The sequence below is a fragment of the Toxotes jaculatrix genome, chromosome 22 (genome assembly GCF_017976425.1).
Source record: "Toxotes jaculatrix isolate fToxJac2 chromosome 22, fToxJac2.pri, whole genome shotgun sequence".
NCBI classification, from domain to species: Eukaryota; Metazoa; Chordata; class Actinopteri; family Toxotidae; genus Toxotes; species Toxotes jaculatrix.
In genome coordinates this window covers 1861901-1889466 of record NC_054415.1, presented here as the reverse complement: position 1 = coordinate 1889466, position 27566 = coordinate 1861901, and the positions used below count along the sequence as shown (strand labels likewise).

Genomic DNA, 27566 nt, shown 5'->3' with positions numbered 1-27566 from the left:
AGCGTAACTGATTTTCATAAAATCGTTGCTCACCGTTCGGACCTCCAGCCAGCGATTGGCGGCAGACAGAAACAGGTAGGCTGTGTTATTGGTGTCTGTCAGCTCCAGCATTCGCTGTTTAAACCGAGCTTCATGTCTGAAACATTTATACACACATCAGATACACAATACAACTTGTGCAACTTAACTATATATAACTTAAAAATTCACTGTTTGTATCTGATGAAATGGAGTTGTAGGTGTCGTAAGAAATAAAGTGCAAAGTCTGCAGAAGAAAAAAGGACAAAATTTCAGCTAAAAGAATAAAATAGAATAAAACAGTTCTTGTCTTGTTCGTCGTCATCGTCTGAGTTCAGCAGTAAATCACTGGCATCTAAACCAGACTCGGTTTGGAGGGAGACCAGTGGGTAATGATAATGGGAACTGTCCTGTGATTGCCAAGAATCTGTCTCAACAGATTCACTGTTTCTGTGTGTGTGTGCATGATGTGAGCTTATATGTGTGTGTGAGTCTCTCAGTGTTTGTATATTTGTGTGTGTGTGTGTATGTGTGTGTGTGAGGAAGAGGAAGTCCTCAGGGAAGAGAGGAGAAAAAAAGCGTGAGAGCTGTTTAATGTTGGATTAAACCGACGATGGGAAAGAGGGTGAAGACAGAAATACAAGCAGATACTACAACATGAACTGGAACTAAAGCTTCTGTCACTACAGTTATAAGTAAAACCACAACTACCAACACTGATGTTACTGCTACTGACTCCATCACAGCCACAACCACTACTGAGAGAAGTTACCGCTAACCTCATTATAATCGTATTAAAAATAAATGCTTATTTATTACTGCTGCTGTCAGTGTAGGAGTGACACAGCTATGGTTCAGGACCTCCCTCCTCTACCAGCAGAACCTTCCCAGGAGTGAATCCACATCAGCAAGAAGAGGGAAGAGAGCAGAGGGTGAAGGAGTGAGTGAGTGGAGTGCTGCACTGGTCAGGACTATGAATTATAGGAGAAGTTTAAATCATCCCCAGTTGTACCTGAATGCTCTTATGGTGGTAAGACCTTCGGCGGTCTCAGAAAAGTGGCAGAGCAAAGGAAGCTGTGTGGAGTCATCAAGGTCCTGGAGGTCCCTGAGAGAGAGAGAGAGAGAGAGACAGAGAGAGAGAGAGACAGAGAGAGAGAGAGAGAGACAGAGAGAGAGAGAGAGAGAGAGAGAGAGAGTATTGATGTATGAGAGTTTATTTCCAATTTTCTCTTTATTTTTGGTTTATACAAAGGAAGAATGCTCTGATTTGAACTGATTTTAATGTGCCCATCAATTCAAAAAGTTTCTTGCTACTGCACCAAGATGATGCCGTTCACTGCAATCAATCACATTTTCAGTTTTGCTTAAATACAAAATCTACAAAAACTCCAAACGCAGACTCACTTGGAGGCCACGCGGAAGTATTTCTGGATGAAGTAAAAGGCGGCCGCCAGGGGAATCAAGGCAATCAGAAAAATGGGAGTGATGGAGCATATGACCCCGATGGCTGACAAACACAGCAACGTGGATCTCGTCAAAGACTCCAGTGTGGGAGGAATATGCTAAAAGACAATGAAGGAAGATTGAGTCATGTTTGGTTTCTTCCTTCAGTTTACAGATAACAGCAACATAGCTAATACTGCAAAAAAAGAGATTCTTTTCTGTGCAACAACATAATAAGACAATTATGTGGGATAATCACAGGGCCTCTGTTCAGTGTCACAGCTCTCTAATCCTCAGCTTGTCATGTAAATGATCTTTCATTCATCGATTTACCTGGTCGATGATGTTTGTATCAGCTGAGAATCTGTTGAGGATCTGTCCCAGGGGAGTGATGTCGAAGAACCTGAGGGCACAGGTAAAACATTTCTGATGTCTCTTCTAGCTCTGCCATTCGAACAAAGGCTTTGTAACCCACTTTCCGAGTTTACGGTTGTGTGTGTTTGTGTACCTGATGGGAGCGTGGATGATCTTGTTGAGCAGGTTGTGGTGCAGGTTGGTGGCTGCAGAGAGACCCAGAAACTCCACAGTGAGAGAGGTGATGAGGCATAAAGTGATTCCAGCTGCACACAGGATAATAAACACCGGCAGGTAGTAGGAATCATTCTGTGGGTCACACACACACACACACACACACACAGTGTAAAAACAAGAGCAAAACGTCAGAAAATCCGGAGCTACTTTATGCATTTTAGTAGAAAAAGAAATCAGATAATTTCTTTCTGCTTCTCAAATATCCTGTAGTCTGTCACTATGATGTATTTATTTATATACACTGTATACATCAATATTATTGTTAAATAATATTGATTATTATATTGGTAAATTGTAAAAACCCATGAAGTCATCCTGTACCTTGTTGTCGTTGGTGAGCGTGGTGTTACTGCTGCTGATGTCAGCCAGGCTGGTTCCATTGGGCACAGTTCCATTGGAAACACTGATTTTGGAGGACGTCCAGAGAGCCAAACAGTAGTCAATGGCAACAATGACAGAGTGTTTGAGGAGTTTAGAGGACACCATCAGGAAGACCATGAAGAAACCGCCAGAGGACAGGTAACACCAGCACACCTGGGATGAAGGAGCAGTCAAAGTCACAGATGGATGGATAAGCTGAGTTTTTCAAAATCTAGTTACATCCCCTCAAAATAAAAGGATTTGCTAGAATTTTTTCATTTTTATTTTATATATATGAATTTTGTCTGTTGTGCAGAAAAAAAACAAGCAAATTTAAGACATAAGTTCGGGTTCATTATTTGTGATTGATCTTTCTTTTTTTGGGAAGTGGGCTGTTTGTGAGACAGATGTGTGCAGCTGCAGAGACGACAGATTACCTTCCATGGGATTTTTGATCGTCTGTTCGTGGTCATGGACAAGTTGTCATCATCTTCCTCCTCCACTTCTTCCTCTGATGAAAGGAAAATCAGATTAGTGACAAAACAATTAAAGCAAACAGTTTGACATCGCCACCACTGAGAGACAGAGCCTTGAATCCTCTCATTCAATTCTTTGTAACGGAGGAAATATATAAAATGTAAAATTGGAAAAGGACCAGGAAACACTGACAACTGAGGAGAAGCAGAGATCAGTCACCTTCATCCTCATCATCTATTTGGTTCTTGGCCTCTCTGGAGTAGAAAGCTCTCCTCAGTGTTTTCCTCTCTAATGTTGTTTGACTGTCCTGCTGTATGTCCTAGAAACATTACATTAGAACTTTCATTAAGATCAACAGATTCAGAGGAGCTGCAGTTGTTTATATCCAGAGGTGGAACTGTGTCACGTTACCTTCTCCAGCTCCTGGTCCTGCCTGTTCATCAGGGTTTTCCAGTGATCATAAAGCTGTACATCATGGGTCTGAATGTCTTTCAGGGTTCCCTCCCTCAGGATGGAGCCGTCCTTCATTGCTATGATCTTCACACACAGAGAACATTAAAATAACACGTGACACATAGTCATGAACTGGATGATAAACTAGCACTTGTGTGTAAAAAGGTGAAGATCACAGTAAAATACAGTGAACTCCTGTACTGTTATGTCAGTTTGAGGTTCCTACCCAGTCTGCATGTATCAGGTACTGCAGTTTGTGGGTGACCAGGACCACAGTCCGTTTATCATCCTGCAGGAATTTGAGGATTCCTTCCTGCATCAGGTGATCACTGAGGTGGATGTCCAACGCTGAGAACGGATCGTCCTGTGAGACATGACAGAGAGAAAACAAGAAATCAGGCAAGTTTCTTAGGGGGGCAGTTTAGGCATGTGTGTGACTCTTGTTAACCCCTTGCTATGGGGAGGCTGAGACAGAGCTGTGTGCAGGGCCTGTGGCAGAGCGGCTGTTCTTAGGGACTATGGACGACGGCCACTGTGCTGGAGTGGAGGTAACCGGTTTCTTCGGTTCAGCTCCCTGGAGCAGCCAGCGGAACCCTGACGGGTGTTGGTCGACCGGGATTGTGTGATTCAGGTCCTCTTCAGCTGGGCCGACAGCAGCAGAACCCGCTGCGACCATGGAGTCGAAGAACCGTTCATCCTCCCTGATCCGGTTTAGTGCGGGGATCCGTCCCTTCAGCTCCGCCATTGTTTGAGATAAGTGGAGACACCTGTCGCACTCTGACGGAGAGGTGAGTGGTGGCAAGTTGGGGTCAAGTTGTCGGAAGAAGACGGGAGAATGGTTCAGGTCGGCAGTGACTCGGGTCCAACAGTTTCCGGTTGTGCGCAGGTGGAGAAATGCCGCCAAGTCTGAGGTGGCCGTTAGTCCGTTTACCTGCTTATTTTTCATTTTGTCACAGAAACATTTTTAAATCATGGGGAAAAAAATATCTCCAGGTCTAAGCATAACTGTTCTACACCACTGGGACAATGTGATTCCTGCTAAACGTTTATATTCGTGTTACTCAATCATGTTGACTTCTTCATGAACACTAAGCACCATGATACGTTCCTCTGCACAACAGTGTCTGCCAAATGTTGTAAATCTGCTTTGTTCCATTAATGCCTGTCTCACTGGGTGGGTTGGTGCTGTGGTGTGTGTTCTATAGCATGTTAATGGAGCCTGTGTTATGATTATTTGATGTGTTTTACGATGACTGTGTATGACGCATGTATTCCAGTCCTGAGATCACATATGGAAAGCACACGCAGCTGTACTTTCAGAGTGAAATAATGTTAATTAAAGAAAACATTCCCTCCTTATTATACATCACAGTTTTACAAATGACACCGTTTTACCAGCGTAGACATTACAAAGTGTGATGAGTGTGTGAAAGAATGCCACTGAGAGATTTTAATGTGGAGTGTATGCCTGATAACCAATTAAAACTTGTGATGGCAACATGAAACTACTCAGAAAGATAAACACATGACAGCACAGCTCGGAGAGATCGGAGCAAGAAACAGGCACCTCCTTATCCCTACGGCCAACGTGTTGTATCACAGAGCTGCGTGATACAATCCATCATAAAGAAATGTAGGCTGAGGTTGTGCCTATAACTAATTCAGTAAAGAAAGGCTTGGTACTGCTACGCTCAGGAATATTTAAGGGGTCATAGAAATCAGCAAATTGCCCACAGTATAAACACCCTTATTATGACTGAAGAGTCCTTCCTTCCAACATGAAAAGAAAATAACAGAATGTGAGTTAGCCTACCAAGAAGACGATGTTGGTGTTCTGGTAGAGAGCTCTGGCCACACAGATTCTCTGTCCCTGGCCTCCACTCAGGTTGATGCCCTGAACCACCACAATGCACAGAGAGAAACTGTCAGTACAGTAACAAAAATAAGTAAAAATATACTACAGTTTCATTTACTCTCTCACTATGAAGTAATAATAAATATTTTTAGCGATAAACATGTGCATACCCTCTCCCCAATCTCAGTTTGGTCTCCAAAAGGCAACAGGTCAATGTCTGGCTGCAGAGAGCAGGCGTCAATCACTGCTTTATACCTTAGAAACACAAAATAAACACAATTATCACAGACAAGCTTTGGATCAGAGAAGATTTCATTGTCTTCCTACTGAGCGCAGTGGGGGGTTTTTTACCTCTGTTTATTGAAAGGGCTGCCAAAGGTGATGTTTTCCTCCACTGTAGCGTTGAGCAGCCAGGACTTCTGGGCAGCGTAGGCCACAGAGTATCTGTTCTTGCTGGATGTATCATGGGAAACAGAGGCAAACAGATACCAAGTAAGAACTATAAGTCCTGTATTCATAAAGCTGAAAAGCAGGAGCACTGATCCACTGTCACTGGTTAGTTTACTTTGTTCGCAAGATAGTTCATTTAATAAATATGTTTTCTTTATTTACACAGCATTTAATATGTCTGAAGTGAAGCAACAGAATTTCTGAATGATCCTTTAATTTTGAAACAGTTTTAACTTCAGGTGAAAGAAGAATTTCACAAGATGGTATCTGCTTTTAAGAGCTAGTACCTGTTCCTTCTTTTGCCTAACGTCAGAGTCACAGTTGAATTGTTTTACATATATATTTATATAATATATTGTGTAATAGAATTACACAAACACATTAAAATGCAAGTCTGAGTCAATTAAATGCAAAGATTTGTATTTTCAAGGCTAAAAACTTTCTACCACCACATGCATGTTGTTAAACTGGTGGTAAATATTATTGTTAGCAGTTTTTATGTGCTGTTATCTTTCAGCATTTCCACAAATCACCCACATCCCTAAATATTTCAGGAGCCAGACTTTAACTTTTACAAATTCAGCAGTAATTTCTCTTAGTGTCCACTACGTACACCTCTTGATTTATTTTGACAATTGTGCCAAAGAACTGTTTAGGAGGAAAGCTAATATCAGATCAGTTCTCCTGCTCCAGTCAGCTTTATGAAGCAGCATCCGAACACTGAGAACAGGAGGAGGAGAGGGGAGATTATGAAATGAAAGCTGCCAAACTCCACAGCAACGTGAAAAATATTTTGTCAGATATGAGAGATAAATATGGATCATGGATCGGGTTAATGATGAGCTGCAAATCATCAACAACGGCAGCTACGGTAACACCAATAATAACACCAGCTACGACAACACAAACATAAATAAAAACATCAAAAAGGACAACAACTGTAGCAACTGTCTGCTGGGAGTCTGATCTGAGAGCAAACCAGATGAGCTTTTTTTATCCCTCATAAACAAAGAGTTTAAGACAGTTTGGTAATGGCGTAAACTTTTACAGAGTTATGTGTCCTTTTCTGCTCAAACATACTTGATGACTTTTCTGTTTAATCCAGAGTTTCTTGTCTGATTCTCTGTCACTTAGACAAAAAACACGTCAAACCACTTAATGAAATTATCATTAAAGGATTGTTGTACATTTGAGCTGATGATTACAGACATAGAGTACACTGTAACAGATACATGTGCATGTAGAGCATACAACACATAAACTCTTTTTTTGGAAGCAAACTGTCACAGATATCACACAGACACAGAGGAGGAATCTAGACATTGCTAAATAGATATTCTCTGAGCATATGCTGCATAATTTCTGTATGTATTTCATCCTCCAGACACAAACTGAGGACTTGTAAATCAGTATAAATCTGCCACCGTCACCATAAATAAAGATACTGAGTGTGGATGAATAAAAGGAAATCTATATTAGCAGAGCATGTTTGAGTGCTTGTTTGTTTGTTTAAGTAATGACTCCCAGCATTAAAAGCACAAACCACTCCAGGATCAAGTAGCACAAAACCAATGATTGTCTCAATGGGAGAAGAGCAACAAGATGAACAGAAGACAGTACACTCTGAATGCTGTTGTTTCTGAACACACACATATTAACATGATCCTGCTTTAGCACAAAGATTTATCAAAGCAGGACTCCTGAACTACTGTTTTATTACTGCTTTTTATTTTGTCTGTTTTATCTTGTTTAAATTGCCTGCTCTGACCTCAGAGGTGAAATTAAAAAAAAGGTGCTACATAAAAGATTTGATAGTACATTTATATTTGGTATTAGCAACACATAGCAAAAATAAATACACAGAAGGCAAAATAAAATCAAAACATACACTAAAAAAGATCAGGAAAACCACAACTGTTACAAAAACAGATGCAGATCATATGTATGTGTTCATGAACAACACAGCCGGAGTCACTGCAGGAAATCCTTTTGAGTGCAGTGGAAAACTGTACTTTCTTCTGAGTAAATATGAAAAATGGAAGTTAAACAGATGAGAACAAAAGGAGGAAAGGTGAATGGGGGGTCAAAGGGTCACTTCAGATCTGAAACGGGAGGCAGGAGACGGGGAGAAGAACGTATACCTCCTGATGTCCTCGTCAGACTCCTCTGTCTCTGACCAACTGTCAAGATCACGTCAGTGTGTTAGAATGAGTCTACTACAATCAGCTGTGTGTATACTTGTGTTTGACAGATAAGAGAGAGAGAGAGAGAACAGCTACGAGCAACAACACGCTTCTGTTGAAAGAGACGCAGCGAACATGGGAACAGAAAATGGAGGGAGGAAGAAAGACAGAGAAAGAAACCAAAAAAAAATGGAAGAGACCGAAGTGTTTTCATGCCAGACCCCAGACAATGAAGACATGATGTTAGCCTGCCAACTGTTAATTAAATTAACCTTCCCACCCAGAAATGAAGAGCCATGTAAGTGATGCAGTCATTGTCTGTCTGTGATAATTAGGTTTTGTGGCTTCTTCGACAATGATGTCTCATAAGAGCACCAGGGGGTGTGTGTGTGTGTGTGTGATACTGATACCCTGGGTTAAAGGATTATGTATATTCAGTAGGTCTTTATGTGGCTGATTTAAGCTTCATTTACAAACACAATGATGCACAACTTCGGGGGCCACAATCAGTACCCATAAACGTGGTGGGCCCCCACTTTTCAGTCGCCTCAAGGGTCCTGCTGAACACTGATTTGGTGATTTTCATGTAAAAATTTAGGTACTTAGGTTTAAAGTGGACAAAATTTGGTTGTATAGTTTTCAAGATGTCACAGAGTTCACAGTATAAACAGTTTCAACAGTATCAGAATGACCGTCTTTCAAAGTGAAGTGGATCTACATGTTGAAATAACAGTTTACTGTAAGACTCCTCGAGCTAACAAGTACCTTTTTTTTTTTTTTGCACAAGCCATAAAATGACAAACCCAAAAATAAAATGGTTACTGAACACAGGCACGATCCCAGTCTCCTAACTCTTTGGAGTTTATCAACACAAAGGCAGAATTATCTCCACCGACTGAGAAGTCAGAAACCAGAAATGACCTATCCTTCAACACTGTGTTTTCCCAGTGTTAGTATGGACAGTATATGACTGGTGAATGCTATGTGACATACTGTAGATGTTTATATTAGCATCACTTACTGGCCACATTGACCATTTGGTCAATGTGTGAGAACTCATGTAAACATGTGGGCGTACTCCCACGCTACACGACTGATAAATCTTTTGCTGACTGTTGAGGCCTACACAGAGAGAATGTGACACTGGTGAACAAACCAAATGAGTTTCAAAGCTCTGAAACTGAACTGAGCTAACGGACGTTTCATCACACTGCTCAATGCATTTAGTCTGTCAGTGTGAATGATTCAGAAAGAAGAGACCAGAGAGAAAGTACCTTATGTTCCCCTCGTGGACCATCTCACAATCAGGCAGCCTGATATGGTAAGAAGGCAGGAGGTGAAGAAACAGAAACCAGACACACACATGTGAGCACAGATGTGCTCACATGCACATATACACAGACACACACTCACAGCAAAGGTTAGTGTGTAGCCCTGGTGGCTACTCTTAGGATGCTGATCTGTATCTTCAGTCTACAATAAAGTTTCCTTTTAGAACTGAATTTGCACAAATGTTGGAGTGAATTCCTATAAGAAAAAAAAATGCAACTGAAGCTGGACGCACAGAAAGGAAGCGAAACGTCTTAACCCAGAGGTTTCTCAATCCTCAGAATGTTCAGCTCACTTTTCAGGCATGGATAATATTTACAAAGAAAAATAAAACTGAGATAAATGGTTAGACCTACCTACTCACATATCCAGAGTAACCTACAAGTTCTGAAGTCTCACTGTTTTATATGTCCCTAATGGCCCCTGCTAAACCCGAACATTGTCGCTGTATTAACTCTCTCGTGCTTCTCTAAACGGGGGTTTTTTAAATCATTATCCAAAGTGGCAGCAGAGGTCGTTTTAGATGCTTCATCGTTATCATGAGAGGTCTGATGTTTTATTAGCAAGACAAGATATAGCGACAACCATCTCAGAAGTTCTAGCACCATGTATTTAACCCTAAAATTACCCAATAATTCGACAAAAATGGTACTGAAGAAAGGCATCTATGACGGTTACAGCTGTACCTTATATGTCAGTGAAGTAAGAGGAAGAGGAAGAGCTTCTTATGACTATTACAACTGGTTTGACCTTCAGTATAAGTCAATGTCATGGTAAATAAACACCCACTAATAAGTCAAATTTAATCATATAGATGTTACTGTATGTTACTGTATAATTTGAGGTTAAATAAACGCCTATTAATGCAATAAAATTCAATCAGAAGTGATAACAGCTGTTGTTTTAGACGGCTCATTACTATCAGTAAAAATAAAATTCCCTTCAGGGTAAGTCACTGTTAGAATATTGTCATCCTCTCATTACTGCTAAGTTAATATTCTCCACAGTATTAATACAATGACTCGTAACAAACTGTCATGTTGAGACTTGAGGTAATTTGACAGTGAATTTTTTTTTCGGTTTCAATAGAAACCAACAAACAAATAATGACACTGATAATGACACTGATACGGTTATTTCATAATAAAAGCCTCTTTAGTGTAATTCAATATCCCCGTATCTTAGCTATTGAACAGCAGTTACATTTATCTTCCTTCGAAATGTCATGCATTATGACCATGATCATGGGTTTTCCATCTCTCATTTTATAAATGAAAACCTTTTCAGGGGACGTTAATTAATTCAATTACCCAAACATTTAATTTTATTATAACAATCAGAGCAGAAAATCGAATCATACCGAAAACTGTTCCTGGACACATGATGCTAATGGATAGATGATTTGTTCTTGTCAGTATTTCTCAAACCCTGAGTCTTTCATTCTGTGCACAAACAAAATAACATCAGTTTACATCTAAGTAACATCATAACCTATACAGTCATTTCTAAGCTTTGTCCTTCATCCGATTACTTAAATATATAAAGGATTTACTGTGTGTAATCAGATGTGTGATGCATGTAATTAAGTGCATCCTTGTAAATTCAAAAATAGAAAATTAACAAAAATAAAAGGATTTTTAAGTCGCATCATTCATGATCATCCAAAATTCAAAATTACTTCATAGAGTGAAAATGTTCTGTTTCTTTCATTTCAGTGTCATAAACAGGCTTACAACCTGTTTTGGGCCCTAAACGATACCAGAGCAAATTCTTGCATATGATGTGACAGTGTCTGTACAGTGTTGCTATAATTTCTTACTTGCTCCAGTAGACTCTTCCATCGATGGCCTGCATCTCACCAAGCATGGCCAGAAGCAGGGAAGATTTCCCACAACCCACCTGGCCCACAATCATTGTCAGCTGACCTGAAGGAACAGAAAAAGTCAGGAAGGTTAGTTAGTTTATTATTTATTAATTTATTTATTTTTTCACACATACAGTCTGTGTGCCTAGGTGTACCTAATAAACTCAATTCATTAAAAAATTCATTAATTAGTGCTTCAGGTCGAGCTTAAACCTAACCCTGCTCCAACTCTAACTTTATTCTAAACCCAGGTCCTGACACTAAAATGGTCCCTCGAAGGAGCAAGGACGAGCCAAAATGTCCCAACTTTAAAAAACACATTGTGCTGAAAGACTCAACTTGATTTACACAAAGATAGAAGTACACTCACACACACACACGCACACACACATACACACTACAGTTACTCCAAATAACATTACACCAGCACTTGGCAGAACAACAAATCCTGTTTGTCTCAGTAGTAGCCTGACTGGGATAGCAAGCAAGTCACTTCCCAGGGGAAGAAACAAGTGTGTGTGTATGTGTGTGTGTGTGTTATACTACACGGTCCATCTGTTGGCAGCCTCCTGAAATGACCTGGTCTCCTGACACTTGGTATTTCAGTGGCCTGCCTGCAGCTTTACATTAATGCACTTACAGCAGGTCTTTCTGGAACAAGCCCAGAAATCTACTGTCACAAATACCAACAGTTAAAGACAGACCTACTTTAACAGGACTGAATTTATGTAAAAATATCTGCATCTCCTGGAATTGGTTGTACCTGTCGGGATGCGGATGTTGATGTCCGACAGTGTCGACAGGTTGCTTCCCCAGGTGAAGCATCCATTGCTCACCTGAAAGAGAAAGAGATGAAGAGAATTCACTGAAAAAAAATGTCTTGCTCGAGCACAGAAGCTTTACCCTGATTTCGTCTCAAGATAAAACTTAGGACAGATGAAAAAGTATTGCCGCTAATGCTGCGGATTCATTTATTCTTTGTAGTGCATGTCTCACAGTAAATTGTTATTATGCAGCGTATGACTACGTGCTGTTTTCCTGTTATGTGTGGACCCACCAGAGTAAAGCGCGTGACCCATTCTATGTCCTGACCCAGAGTTTAAGAAACCCGAGCAGTGAGTTCACTGCAGTGGACACTGCTGAGATAACTGCATTACACAAGCAGGGACACGTACTGTGCTCGTGGTACGAGGGACTCCAAACCAAACGTCGTCCCGTGATGCGTTTCTCAGTTCAGTTCGGACAGTTCGAACAATGACAAATCAAAAGTCATTGCACAAGAGGGACGGGTGCTGCCCTCCAGTTAATTTCTTTAACCTATTTTTTTGTCCATGCACCAAAGCCCTGATCCATCTACACTTAAAAATCCAAAATATAAAATATGACAATGAATGAAAACCTTTCGCCTCCAATGTTGCAAATAAAAACTGTTGTGCCCTACTTATTTTTTTACTAGATGGTTGTAAAGTAAGATCGCGAGCATCATATAAGTTACAGGTGTCAGTGTGAACCATTTATATGAGTCTTTCATTGCATTTAATGTCCCAGGGAAAGACATCACAGTCCAAAAAGCAGAGAGACGTGTAACAGGACTTCGTATCTAATCCCTCTCTAGTGATCTATCACCCTGCTTCCTGCTAGGACTCTGTTTACATTCCTCCCATCTGTTGCATTTATTTGTTTATTTTATGTTTATTTTATCTGACAATCCCCCCCAAGCCCTGACTCCACTGTTCCCTTCTCCCCATGACACAGATCCCAAAAGACATGTAGAGATAGGAACATCTCTGTTCCTTTGTAAGCAAATATTTAAGAGGAACTTACTTAAAACTTATTTATTTTTAGTTTTTAGATTTAAACCATTTGGGATAAATGGAGATTAAATAACATTAAAACTAACGTAAGTAACAATAACATAAAAAGTATCTCATTAGATGTTTCAGGTACGTCCTGTCCAATAAAGCATCACACATCAACCCATCAGGAAAACAAAGATGTCTGAAATTTAAAAAAAAACTGATTCTGCAGTTGTGTGTGTGTGTGTGTGTGTGGGGGGGGGGGGGGGGGGTGTCAAAAAGAAAGAAGGGGAGTGAAGGAGAAAGGAAGTCTGAGAGGGATTATGTGAAAAAGGGAGTGAAACATGGAAATCAGGAAACGTGGGGGTCACTGCCCTTAGAGCAAAGAAAGATGATTTCACACAACAGGCAGGAAGTCAGAGGAAATGGTCCTGAACAGGCAACTTCATATATCACACAATAAAAGATCAATTGGTGGCTTTATGGCAACAACCATGAATCGCAATGTACGTAGTCTGGTGGTATGGTTTGGTAGATTTGATAATCAATGCTGTATCTGCATCCCAGGACAATTCATTTCCCACTTTTTCTTACAGCTTGAAATCAATCAAAATTGGGCCTTGGTCTGTAGACGTAAACCTGTGCTGGATGAAAGGCCTCATGACGATTCCATGACAATTAGAAAAACGTGTCACATCAAATCAAATCAAATAAACTTTAGAAAATAAATGATATGATCCGGTTTGGGCCAGACCCCCCGCCCCGGCCTTCTAATTAGCAGACCACCGTCTGGTCAGTAGCGTCACTCCACAGGGATGAGACAGGAAGAGCAGTCTTCACAGAGAGGCTGAGACAAATTCACAAGGACCTTTAAGGGGCAATGAATTCTCGTGTGAATCCTACACTTCCTGAGTCCACACGCACACACTCACAGATACGTGCACATAAACACACAAAAACTCACGTCACGTATGACTGCTCGCACCCACAAAAGACCCACAGATGCACAGCACAAACAGTGAAGATATGAAACAGCTGCTGATAGAGTTGCTGCTGATTATAACTGTGAGCAGCTCCTATGTGGCTTTGGATATACGAGTGTTAGAAATATTTTTTCTGGAAAGTCATTAATTCTGCGAGTCCTCTCCATCGCTACTGACAAGACCACAGTCATTCCTTTTTTTTTCTGAATCATTAACCGGATATGAAAGACTAGTATAAGGGTTTAAGTTTAAAACCTTACATCTTTTAAACCGTTAACTGTGGACACTGGTAGTTATGTCCTCTGTCACCTTGAGACTTCATATTCCTTTTCTGTCCTTACCCACTCCAGTCGTTCCCCAACATGTGAACTTTGACCCTGACCTTTACAGCCACATCCTCCGTCTCCGTGGGTCGCATCTGTCGCCTGGTTGGCTGCTCGTAGTTGTCCATCTGGTAGCGCATCGGCTGCTTCCTGTTGATGGCTTTGGTCTTGAGGGAGATATCAAAAGGACAAAGGGGGAGGTGGGAGTGAGAGGAAAAAGAGATCTGAAGTTAGCATTAACTAATAAACTTAAGACTTTCCTGCATCCGCTTTAGTTCCATGGGGAGCAGAAGAAGTGCAGGGTTCCCCCTGATACAAGCCTCGAGGATGTCGCCCCAAAGGATTAAATCTCACTGCTACCACATTATCCGATTCTTATTATCCAGCACTATACAAACATACAGCACACCAGAGTCTTAATACGTCAAGTGAAGTTGTGTTATCTTTGTACAACTGACATCAGCACACAACATTAAGCAGCAACACTAAAGGTCACACTGGCCACGTTGTGCAGCAGCGTGTCATCTGACGCCTGGAGCGTACGTCTGAGGAAGTAGCAGGAATAATGTCGCTGAGATGTGCCGGAGAAAATGTAATAAAAACTGCTGCAGCCATGGCATCAAAAACAGCAGATGCTGATGATTTTACTGTGGTTTGTGGTTAACCCGTTTAACCAGCTACACAGAGCATAAATAGTCTTTTAAAAATAATCATGAAAATCTGCGTGTGTCTTGACTGTGCAGCTACTGTAAAGGAAAGGCATGTCTATAACAAGTTTCATAAAAACTTCAAATGGGGAAATTTCCATCTGACAGGGAAGCTGGATGAAAGTGGGTCAACAAAATCAATAGGTATCATCCTCTGGAGACCATGAATCCGACCTGTAGTTGTCAAGATGTCTCTTGGTCTACACCAGCACCAACATCACTGGGTCTAACTACGACACACAAAATCTGATTTATTAAACACAACTGTGATTCAAACTAAAGTTTATACAGTACACGAAAGCTTCTACATTTGCGGTTTATATATATCAATTTAGCGGAAAGTACAGTCCATTAACACCACAGCAGTGTTTGAGTTTCTAATGGCTTTCAAAGTAAGAAGTAACGAAAACAACAACCAGAAAGACCGATAAGCTATTACTGTTTGTATTTCAGTACATTTCATATTGTCCTGAGAATAACAAAGTTGGATTCAGATGCATATTCCATTATAAAAATGGATTTATTGTGTTTTGCCATTATGCCTCACGATCCTATTTGAAAACCATTATGCCTGTGAAGAGTTCTGCGAATCTCCCGGCTCTGTGCTGCGACTGTCCATTTTAGACACAAACAGTGATAATCCCACTGCAACATAATCACCATGTGACTCCGTCGCCTGAAACCTCAGACAGCCGCAAGATTAGAGCCTGGACTGCAGTTCACTGGGTGGTGATGGTCAGTAAGACACCCGTCACCCGTCCCATTAGCTGAAGATCAAAGATAAAGGAGTTTCAGCTTGTGCACAGCTTTCATACAGTCTTTTTTTCTAGTAAAACCAAAAGGAAGAACAAATAATTCTCTGACCAACTGTTAAAACCTGTGTTCAGCGTGCCATCAAAAACACTGGTTTACTATCAAACGGTCGACGTTTTTATGGAAGCGGATCTCTAAACTTTTTAAATAAAGCTGATAGCTTTATTTTCTTATTTTGATGTCCTGCTGCTTTTCACAGTTATTGTGTGTCACAGCACATCTCTGTCTAAGTAAGTGAATATTCCCCGGAGGATCTGCTCGTTCACAACGTCCCCAAAGACCTTATTAAAGCAACCTGTCGCCAAAATGGAAACGACACAAGTTACCTGGAGTAACATGGAAGGAATGTGTGCAGTGTCATCTGGCACACCTCACTGATCCAAACCCTGTCCATGAGGAAACACTGGCTGTTAAACTCAGCACCTTAAAGCGGCTTCCTGGCACCTACAGTGTGCTTTGTTAACGCAGTCTGTTTTAAATACAGGATAAATGTTTGGATTTTTTACAGTTGTAGCTCTACTACACGTCTTCATTAGCCAGAAGTCATTTAATGTGACGTCTGTAAACTGCATGTGCTTCAGACCTAAACTGAGAACAGTGAGGAAAAAAAAAATCTCTGCAGCAGGTTCAACGTGTTAAAGCTGGCATCAGGTTAAGGAGTATGATCCACAACCTCAACCTCATTTTCACTGTTTTTGATCTGTTATGGTTACATGAAACTGATGAGCTGTTTGCCCAGTAAATGCTCATTTATCAGTTTTCTCGATTGAACTGGTTTCACTGAGACTCACCAACCCCAGGTGCTTTTTTCCAGCTTGCATGGAAACAGACATGTCTCCATTTCTCCAGCTGTCGTCTCCAATTTCGTCACTCTGAAGAAACTCACCAAGCTTCTGGACACTGTAAGAACACAGACACAGTCCATGAATCAGTGTAATCCTGACGATACCACCAATACCAGTAATCTCTCAGGAGTTTAGAGTTTCTCTCCACTGCTGCCAGGTTTCTTCCATGTTCCTTTAATTAGATTTACCACAGAACCACATCCAGTTTGTGACACAGCATCTCCAGTTAGTCTTCCTTGTTTAGTCAGGTCCATACCACCACACCCCCACCCCTTCACACAGCCAAAACAGCCTTACCAGTTGGCTTCACCAGTAAGTCAGTGAGTTTACAATAAGAATGAACACAAAGCACAGCACGTTGTACACACACACACACTCACCTGATCAGAGCCTTCACAGCAAATCTGACCACAGTGGAGAGCAGGAAGAGAGGGGTGACCAGGATGTGGAACAACGCCAAAGCTGCAAAGGCCTCAGAAGGACTGGGGCCACTTTTATTGATGAAGTCATACATCACAAACGTCTACGAGAAAGGATTTAAAATTTTACCATCCCTCTCTCTTGTTCAGTGACTCTCACTGATATTAGAACGTATACCAGAGTTACAGATTCATACATTTTTTGTGTCTTGCCACAAGTGTGGTAAAATTGTCTTACCGCAAGAACGGCCGCAATAGGAATAGCAGCGTTCATGAAAACTGCACAGGAAAAGAAAACAGATTTATTGTTGTGATTTAAGCAGAGCAGGGGCCTGATTTAGGTGAATTTCATTAATGTAGAGTATCAACCAGAAAGGCGCTTGTGTCACAGGTTTTGTTTTCATCTTACTGGACAAAGATGTGTAGAAAGCAAAGGTCTTGAGGCTGGTTAGCTCTTTGCCTCTGGTCTCTTCCACCTTGTCACAGAAGATATTCTCCCAGGCGTACAGCTTCAGCAGCTTTATGCCCTTTAAGATCTCTGTGGTCTTTTTCAGGCGATCTGTGGAGTGTTCCTGAAGGAGACAACAAGGAATAGGTACTGTGTTAATCTGCACCATATTCTACTAACATTACAAGACAGGATAGTCAGCAAATTCTGTGAAATAACACTGATTAAGTTCAGTGAAAATCTTTCAAAGATCTGCAGGAAACATGTTGTATTTCCAAACAACACTGGCACTCAGCTTACTAGTGTGTTTTTTTGTGTATCTGCCAGCTTTGTAGCAATGAGGTACTGGATCGGAGCCAGAAGAACTATGACAGCCGCTCCAACCAAAGAACTCGCGCCCAATAAATAGTACAGCAGGATGACTCCCATCACAATCTGCAAAGAAAACACAAAACGAGAAATACATTTTGACAGAAACATCAATGTGTTAGATTAAAGAGAAATTTAAAAAAGACTTGTAAATGCATTCGTAGCTTTGATTTGTAGTGTAGCCTGGAATGTCTGGAGGTCTGGTTCCTCCTACCTGTACAGGCATGGCCCACAGGTTGGGGCAGAGGAAAAGAAACCACATCAGCTGGTTGGTCTCTATGGCCACCAAGTTGTTGATCTGTCCCAGTGTCATCTCCCCCATTGACATGTTGGAGGTGGAGAGACGCAGGATTTTGTTGTAAATCATCGCCTAAATAATGAAACACACGAAAATAGGACACATTAACATGTAATGTTAACAGGATTTTAGGGCTCGTATCGTTTGATATCAATTTTATTTTTATTGATTTATTATTTTACTCATTTATATTTATTGATGCTTGTGCCAATATCATTTATGTTGTCTTAACACAAACGGCTGTACAAGAAATCTGAGGGAATTGGCTAAAATATATTTTGGCTAAAATATATTCAGTGAAACACTGGTCATCTGAGGATTTGATCTGATGTCCCACTCACCAGCAGGGCTCCCCGCAGGTTGATGCCAGTTTCTATGGTGACATAGTACGAGGCTTGCAAGAAGGTCCTCTGCAAGATTAAAGCCAGGAAGAGAAGAACGGCCAGGACCGACGTGTTCTGCAGCAGCTTAGTGGACGACATGAAGTGGACACCGAAATAGATCTGCTGCAAAGACAAACACAGAAAATACCTTAAAGTACAGATTCAACAGAACCAGTGGTTGGTGTGTCAGTGGATGAACAGAGACATTATTTCACTTCAGCCTTACTGAAGAATACACTTCCCTCAATATCTATTTTTTTCAACATTCAGACTCAAAAGTTAGATTTAGTGTAGAGATTCGATGGCAAAAATGTCATACGTTAAAATTAAACATATATGATATGGTGAAATGAAAACACATATACTGTGACGGGAGGATTTTAATTCATAAAGTCCACTCCTGGCATGAATAAAACAAAATCTCACACACACACACACACACACTGTAGTATCAAAAAGCTCAGCCTGATGCTCAGCAGTCCTTCCCTCTGTATTAAACTGAGACAGTGTGAGGTGAGTGGGGAATTTTCCATGTCACTCAGACATGCAGCCCTGCTCTGCTCTCTATCTCTGCTGCCCATTACACCCACTTTAACAAGCAGGCACGGACCTGACAACAGCTCACATTCAACATCAACTAAAACAACATCCAGCCAAATGGATAGAATGAAAATGTGCTGTCATTACAAAAGCATCTGTTCTGCCTCTCCTACCAGCTCTGCCGGTGTTATGACCTTTGGAGGAGGCTGGCGTGGATCTAAGAGGAGTCAATGTTTGTGATCAGCTCTGCCAGCGTCTTTTCTTCAGCCAAATGGACCGTCTGTAAAAGTGTCTGCTCTCTCTCTGTCTGGTACAGATTCACAGATTCAGAGAACTTTGTCATTCCTTCTACGTTCAGGTACATATTAGGAACGAGATTACCTTGCACCAGCTCAGAAGATCACAGTAGAAAGGTACAGAAAATAAATTACCATAAAAATAAGGATAAAAATAACATAAAAAAAGACACAAAGTATTTACAAATAAATATTTTCAGCGAGATTGTGCATAGTGGAGGTTGAGGACGGTAAGAATATGCACATATATATTTATTTATACACAGATATATCTATATCTTTCCAAATATATACATTTTTATATATTTATTTATATTTATATATATATATACAGGCATTAAATATTAATGGTAATGTTATTATTATTATTATTATTATTATTATTGTTGTTGTTGTTTTAAATAAGTATAAAAGTGTAAAAAAAAATAGCCATGGTTATGGTATATATGGTATACAGTATATACAGAAAGTGCAGAGTACTATACATATATATATTATAGTGATTATTATAGTAATTGCACATGTCCAGGGTGGGATAAATAAATATACATAGGAAATATGGTCCCTGAGCAAACTATTGCACATGTAATGCAATCCTGTTACAGTTGTTGCATACTCCTCCACGTTGATGTGCTGGTCTTGTGTTGCCGCTGCTCTGAACATGTCCCAGTCTGTGCTTTCAAAGCAGTCCTGTAGAGCTTCCATGGCTCCTTCTGGCCAGACCCTCACCTGCTTCACAGACGGTTTCTCTCTAATTAGCAGGGGCCTATATGCTGGAATAAGCCTGACGGAGAGGTGGTCGGAGGAGCCTAGGTGGGGGAGGGGTACTGCTCTGAATGCCTCTTTGATATTACTGTAGGCAAGGTCTAGTGTATTTTTCCCTCTAATTGCAAAATTCACATATTGGTGGAAATTAGAGAGAACAGTTTTCATGTTGGCCTGATTAAAGTCCCCAGCAACGATGAAAACTCCCTCAGTGTGTGTTTTGCAAGTTGCTGATGGAGCGGTAGAGAACGTTTAGAGCCTCTCTGGTGTTAGCGCTAGGGGGATATAAACAGCTGTAAGGCAGACATTGCTAAATTCCCGGGGCAGGTAAAACAGACGGCATTTCACAGTCAGAAACTCTATATCCTGAGAGCAGTGAGTGGATATGGCAGTACCGTTGTTGCAACATCTGTTGTTGGTATAGATGCATACACCACACCGGCGGGCTTTGCCAGTCAGCTCACGGCTCCTGTCCAACCGGAAAACAGTTAGCCCCTCCATGCTAACGGCCGCGTCTGGAACGGATGGTTGTAACTACGTCTCCGTCAGAATAATGGCGCTGCAGTCTCTCACCTCCCTTCTTGTTGTGAGGTCCAGTTGTAAGTAGTACAGTTTTGTTTCGAGGGAGCGTACGTTGGCGAATAGGATGGACGGTAGCGGAGTCCTGCACGGGTTAGCCTTTAGCTTGGCTGTTAGCCCCCCTCGGCAGCCGCGCTTCTGTTTCCTATAGCGCCGCTTGTGTCTCCTCCAGCAGTGGCCGGTGTGTGTGGTTGGTCTCGCTGCTGCGTAGGCCGCTGGGGCGTCCCGCCGTAGCAGTCCGTGGTTGCGACGTAGCAGTCCGTAGTTGCGAACACGCTCCGTTGCTGCGGCATCTACACTACCATATTTACTGTACCGTTGTAATTCTAGTATCGACTTACGTTCATACGTTAGTCTGTTTGTCGCAGACTGAAGGTTACGCTGAAAATACGTAGAAAGGGCAGAAAAAACAGGATCACTATCGCGAGCCGGTACAGCCGCTGCTGAGCAGAGCGCCGCCATCTTGAAAAAAAAGATGGCGTACACCCTCTTTATTAAGCTGTCACGGGCAGATAATAGTGTTCTGTATTATTATAGTGTAACAGTTACAATGTTAATCCAGCTAATATTGATTTATTAATAAATATGGTGCAGATCCTGAAATATCTGGAATGATGAAGTTTAACTTATAAGTCCATCGATAAAAAAAAAAAAAATTTTGGCGTCAAATGTGATGTTAATGGAATGTGAGCAAGAGTCCTCACAAAACCACAAATGTGTGCGTTTGTGATTATGCGCGTGTAATGTCATGTCAGCACATGTCACAGGCATATTATCACATCACATACAGTGTCCTTCACACACTTAGACATGCGGACACACACACACAGACACACATACTGGTGGTGACATGATGACTGAGACCAACGCCTTGGTAACATCAGACGGGGAGTGAGTCATTCATTGGTTGGCTGGACCACCCAACATCGCTAACAGGCAGGAACACGTGTGTGTGTGAGTGAAGTGTGGACCCATGATGATGCACTAATTTGCACTTATCCTGAATGATCCTGAATAAACACATAAGCCAGACTTTGGTCCCGTTGACGGCTTCAGTAACATCAGCTGTGCCAAACTGATTTCTCCAAAGGGAAACAAATGACGTTTACCTTTTCACGCCATCGCCCGTGTTCATCACAGACTTTTCGAACGTAACACTCCTACGGCACCAGGTCAGGGCCACAGGGCCTCCAGCAGTGAGCAGCCCCACTAATATTTACCCCAGCAAGTGGGGTATGAGATGTGTGAATGAGTAGAAGATACCTCATGGATCATTTAAGATGCTTTTGCTGTTAGTATCAGAAATCTTGGTGCTGTTGTCAAATACTATCTGGCTCACACAGGCTCACAGATACACCCACCGTGGTCTTGTCTGCTGCGGCGCTGTCTTCGTCAGCGTTCAGGTACTTTACGATGCCAGAGATGCAGAGCGGCCCAGCAAAGCCCAGCAGGTCCGCCAGGTAGCGAAAGGTGCTGCTGAGCAGGATGGGACGTCCAAATGCTCGATACATGGAGCGCCAGATCGACGGGGCTCGATCCGGATCCTCCGCCGTCTGGGTGGAGAGAGAGATGATTGAGAGAAGACACATGGAAAAAAAAAAACAAACGTTTGTGTTTCTTCTTATAAGACGTATTAGAGTTAAGTCAGGTTAAGGCCTCCATCTGCTCACCCTCTGATCCTCGTAGGCATCTTTGAGCCGCAGGTAGTTGGTGAGGGCTCTCATGGCGATGGGCAGCTTGCCGATCTTCTTCAGCTCTATAGGCCTTCTATGGGCTCCAATGATGAGAGGATTCATCCACCAATATGTCGCCTAAAAAGGTGCCAGGAATTTGTACCATTTTCTGTGCTCTGCTGCAAAGCAGGGCTCTGATAACACTTGTCACAGCCAATATTTATTATGAGACATGAAACGGATTTTAAAAGTGAGCTGAAACTGGAGAACTGGGTACATTCTTTAGGACTTGAATTTTAATTAAATTGTTGTAAAATACAAAAATGTTAAATATCCAAAAACGTGTGTGTGTTTGTGTCTACCTTGGAGAGCAGGTTGACAAACGGCTGCAGAAAGCGAACCCCCAAGTCCTGTAAATCTTCTGGTGGCTTCACCTTCTGAGGATTGGCAAAGAACACATATTTCTACAGGGAGACACAAGAAGACACAGAGAAGAATTAACGTACGGATAGTGAACAATGTGTTTGTCATGTCTTTGCCTCATATTGTGAACCACAACCACCAATGGCAGATTTGACTCATTAAAGATTATTTAATCAGTGATACTGGATGAAAGGCGATTACTCACCCTGACCCTTATGACATTGATCTCCACAGCCATTAGCAGCGCGTACAGGACCACTAACAGAGCTGTGATACAGAACCTCAGCTGTTGAGGTCCAACCTTGTGCTCTGCATATTTCCAAAGTTTGATGGACTTTGTGATGAACGCCAGGACCCAGTAAATGAAAAGGACTGAGAACAAAAAAAAAAAAAAAACATGTAATAATGCATGTCCATCCATCCATCCACCCAGCCCAGTGCCCCCCGTGTTGAGACTTACCCAGCAGCAGTTTGGGAAAGTTGGACGTCTCTATGTTGTGGTAGTAAACCACTGACGTTGTCGCTGCTACAAAGCCCATGAATGCTGGCATGTAGAGATGGAGGTGATCATAACCTCCCATTATCCTACAGCGAGAAAGAAAACAAAATAATCAATGTGGAAAATTAATGACATTTCTCAGAAACAACACCAATTACAATTTTTTCTTTTTTCAATTACATTTTTTTTCAATAGATAACAAATGTAATTCAACACAAGACAAAATATCACAACAATTTCACTAACACTTTGCAAAGACAGAAGAAAAAAACTGTATTTTGTGTGACAAGAAAACTGAGGTCTCACTTGCTGGAGACGATGCCCTCTGCAAACTCGCACACGTGAACGAACAGCAGCGAGAAGGTGAGGATCCACCTCAGGTTGTGGCCGGGGAAATGAAGCCATGTGTTATGATGGATCTGGACCTTTGAGCTTTGGCTGCCCCAACCTGTCAAAGAGACAGAGACAGAGTGAGAGGAGAACGGCATGATGAACCTGAGCTCGACATCGCTGGAAAAAATGCAGAATGTTTGAAACCAACAGAAAAAGAAAGTTAGATCCATCTCATATTTGGAATTTTTGCTTAAGAATCCATTTGAATGATTAATCGATTAAATCTTCATACTTCAGCAAATCTAGAGTAAATATCTAAAGCTAATATGCCTCAATATGTGTCAGTTTAATCTAACTCTGGTAAAAAAAATAAATAAAAACAATGGATGATACCATGGGAGTTCAGTACCACAGGGTTTTACTTGTGCTGATAGTTTTTCTTATTAGTTCAGTTTCTTCCTCGGACTAAATGGACTGTAGCCATGTTGGGGGCCCCGGGGACGGAGACCATAAAAAAAACTAAACCAGGAAGCATCAATTAGTGAGTCCTCGGGGAGCAGGCTGAGGGCTTCTGGTCAGAACCATTCCCATAAACTACTGTACACACACACACACAGACAACAAATAACCAACCAGCATCAACAGAGCAGGAACAAAGTATTTTCTGAGTATTACAGAAATTAAATAAATATGATAACCACTAGCCTAACCACTCAGCGTCCTCTGATGTGTTCAGTGTTCTTTTTTATATTTACTTTATTTTTATTGCAGTTTGTTTTACTGTTTCCAGCAGCAGCAGTCCAGTCCCCCCCTGGATCATTGAGCATTTGCTCTAATCTCATCTTAACAGCTCTTCAAAGCTGCTTAATGCTCACACTGGTGACAAGAAAGTGCCTTAAAGTGTGTGTGTGTGTGTGTGTGTGTGTGTGTGTGTGTGTATCAGCACATCTGCTGTGCTCACCAGATGACAGGGAGTCCCAAGATTTCTTCATTCATCTCTATGTGACAGATGTTTTTCTTTGGTTTTCACTCCCTTTCTGATCAATGTCCTGTTCGTAACCAGTGTTTGGGTTTCACAGAATTTTATCGAATCCCCTGTCAAATTCATTTACATTCAGATTTCAGTATCTGTAACCTCATTCAAACTCCCACTGACATTTGTAGATAAACTCCAGCCTTGGAACAGAGTCTTTCTCAGCAGTAAGTCATGTGGCTCTTATCTTCTGTTTAGATAAAGATGATTGTTTTTTGAAAAAATACTACCATTTTTTCAAAGAGGCCCACTGTGGCCAGTGATTCAAAAGACTTTTATGGTGATATTGGATTTGTAACATATTTAATTTGATGCATTAACCAAAAACACATTCCCATGTGGTTATTTTATCCATTAACAGCTTCTTAATATTTATGATATGCATTGAAATTGTAATATAGAATGACATAGCCACATGGGCTGCTCCTGTCAGAGAAAGCAGGGGCCGGTTCACCCTGATCGGTCACAGGTCCAGCACACACACAGACAGAAAACCACGTTCACTACTCCAAGTGTCCCATAATCACTGGCCTTAAATTAAAATTAAAATACAATACATATGAAAGAATCAGAACAAAGAGATCAAACTGTCTGTCTCCAGTAATCCTCAGCGGATTAGTTCTGACCTGATAGCTGCGCTGAATTCTGAGACTTTCCAGCAGAATAGGTGAAGCTTTAAGAGGCTTAAGCAGGAAACACTTAAACATCTGTCTGAACACACATAACACAGACTGAACCACTTGTGACTTTTTCTGCAGAGGCACAGAAACTCTCTTGTGTACTTAATATGGATGATTCTGTTCCAAAATACACCAAGAGCCTATAAATATTTACTCCTCAAAATGTTTGTTTGTTCATTTTGTCCTTCAGAATAGTTGAGTGGTCAGCAGAGGAAATATAGTTGTTGTTTTTTTAATCTGAGAGGCCAATTTACAGAGACGGTGCTTTGGAATAAATTTGTCCTTATTAAGTATGTGTCCACCATCCAGTTTTTTTTTGGGGGGGGGGATATTTCAGGGTTAAGATTTTGTTTTTGTTCAAAATTAATTTGCGTTAAGTCAATCAGTCAGTCAACAGAAAATTAAATATTGTGATAAATAATTACCATGGTGATACTTTAAGCAAAATATCTTCTTTCTAACACGTTACCAAGACAAAGCTCTCTGGATTCTGGACTGTTTACATTATATATTTAACTGAATCACCTACCGATGAAGAGGATGGGGAAGGTAATGAAGAGCAGGAAGACGTGGGGAACCAGGTTGAGGGCGTCCACAAAGCAGCCATTGTTCAGCACTCCATTAGTCACGCTGTAGGCATTGATACCTTCGCTGTCGCCGCAAAACGAACAGGCCATGCCACCACGCAACTGCTCCACACAAGCCTCGAGTCAGTCTATGAAAGATGCAAAAATAGGTGAATATAAACCATACCTAATGTTTTTCCATAATCCTGAAACACTTGGCCGTCTGGGTCAATAACAGTGCTTAGCTTTGACCTTTGGAGTCACACATTCAAGTGCACACACTCACACAGATGCACATCAGTGTCAAGCATGAGAACTATTTCAATGGGCACTGCCCAGCTACATGCCCCCGAGCTTAAGGTGCATTAGCGTTAAATGAATTTAAGTGTCAGAATGGGAACATGTTGGACGTGTTATTAAAAGTTGTCATGAGGCCATGACAGTGTCAGGAGACTCAGGCTGGAGCTCGGAGCTGACTTTAGCTTCATGGTACCTAATTCACCTTCGGTACTATGCACCTTTCAAATGCAATGAACTGCAAACTGACATTCAGTAACTGAAAAACACTCAGTCAACTGAATGTCCTCGGGTTATGAAACAAGACGAAACAACCAAACTCGAGATATCAACGAGGGCTTTGAGAAGGTTTTAAACTTCTTCTTCTACATTTTACTGACTAAACAATTAACTCATTAATCGATAATAAAAAAAAACAATTGTTAGCTGCAGCGCCAAACGGTTTTTAGAGGCTAACACTGTGGCTCCATTCCAAACCAAAAACAAAGATGGCAACCCGGAACAGCTGCACCTGACGGCCATCTTTGTTTGGGTCAAGAGATGTGCCTTGTAAGTGAGCGTACTGAGCTTAGAGGAAGATGGTGAAGACACCGGTTATGTTACAGAGATGGTCTGAGATGTTTCTACTGAAGTTCTGAAAGTTCCGCCCCAACGTGAAAACTTGGCACCATTAATACTAGAACCGAATCTGAGCACTGCTGTTCTCCACACTGAGAACATTACATCATATTTGAGTTAAATGACAAAAGAGAATAGTTTCAAATTTCGGCGAAACCGTTGATTTGGACGGTTAAGCCAACAGATAAGGAGCTAAAATGTCAAGTAAGGAAACAAATGTAGATAAAACAACCTTCAGCTTTTACTTAAAACACCACCTAGAGCCTCATTAATCAAACCGAATCATTAAAAAAATATTAAACATGGCTCCTACTGATATAAGAGGTCATTTTCCCGCCAGTAAAGTCAAACTGAGTCATTAAGTTAAGCTAGTTTAATGAAAAAAAAATCGTTAAACTACAGTTTCTTACCTCCCAGAAAAGTAATAATCCTCACTGACAGCGTCTCATTCCTGATGTATGAGTTTGTTTTCAGTAAAAAAAAAAGTAAGAAAACAGGCAGAAGAAAGGAAGAAGAGGAAAAAACTGATTTACAGTGAGAGTTGGAGAGAAAAAAGTTGATTATTTTTAGCCCCGTAAGAGCATCAGCTGCTCCGCATACTACTGCCCGGCTCTGCCCGCGCTGTCAGGCTGCACCGAATACAACACACCGCTTCCGGTAGTAGCCTTCAAAAATAAAAGCTGTAGCTGAATAGCTGAAACATCGAAAAGTGACGAACTTATTTCTTTCACTCATGGATCAGGCATATTATATCAGTAAGAATCAAAACTGTATATAGCCTGTGTAAGTAATATGAAATACTCATGTGTCTTCAATTTGTAAAAACATTACAAATTGCCTGTGTAGCGATGTTCATC

The 27566-nt window shown here is 41.2% G+C and overlaps 1 protein-coding gene across 3 annotated transcripts in view; it reads right to left on the bottom strand.

Moving 5' to 3' along the window:
- abcc9 (ATP-binding cassette, sub-family C (CFTR/MRP), member 9) overlaps nt 1-27277 on the bottom strand; it is a 40850-nt gene extending 13573 nt beyond the window's left edge. For 2 of the 3 annotated variants that reach the window (XR_005892876.1, XM_041030000.1), the window contains exons 1-31: nt 27120-27277; nt 25758-25943; nt 23489-23630; nt 23144-23268; nt 22889-23055; nt 22623-22724; nt 22258-22398; nt 21949-22140; nt 18366-18530; nt 17941-18096; nt 17658-17792; nt 17319-17481; nt 17148-17188; nt 16871-17013; nt 16437-16545; nt 14185-14292; nt 11787-11859; nt 10979-11084; nt 5549-5650; nt 5368-5452; nt 5156-5236; nt 3569-3706; nt 3301-3426; nt 3109-3208; nt 2850-2923; nt 2374-2586; nt 1970-2124; nt 1795-1864; nt 1423-1580; nt 1031-1123; nt 34-136 (exon numbers count right to left, since the gene is read on the bottom strand). Coding sequence is in view for 2 of the 3 variants with exons in the window: in XM_041030000.1 (XP_040885934.1) it covers nt 34-136; nt 1031-1123; nt 1423-1580; nt 1795-1864; nt 1970-2124; nt 2374-2586; nt 2850-2923; nt 3109-3208; nt 3301-3426; nt 3569-3706; nt 5156-5236; nt 5368-5452; nt 5549-5650; nt 10979-11084; nt 11787-11859; nt 14185-14292; nt 16437-16545; nt 16871-17013; nt 17148-17188; nt 17319-17481; nt 17658-17792; nt 17941-18096; nt 18366-18530; nt 21949-22140; nt 22258-22398; nt 22623-22724; nt 22889-23055; nt 23144-23268; nt 23489-23630; nt 25758-25905 (3714 nt within the window). In the remaining variant the exon portion in view is untranslated. Of the gene's footprint in view, nt 1-33; nt 137-1030; nt 1124-1422; nt 1581-1794; nt 1865-1969; nt 2125-2373; nt 2587-2849; nt 2924-3108; nt 3209-3300; nt 3427-3568; nt 3707-5155; nt 5237-5367; nt 5453-5548; nt 5651-9104; nt 9144-10978; nt 11085-11786; nt 11860-14184; nt 14293-16436; nt 16546-16870; nt 17014-17147; nt 17189-17318; nt 17482-17657; nt 17793-17940; nt 18097-18365; nt 18531-21948; nt 22141-22257; nt 22399-22622; nt 22725-22888; nt 23056-23143; nt 23269-23488; nt 23631-25757; nt 25944-27119 lie in introns of all 3 variants that reach the window. The other variant, XM_041029999.1, reaches the window with a different exon arrangement.
- Between the last annotated feature and the right edge of the window lie 289 nt (nt 27278-27566).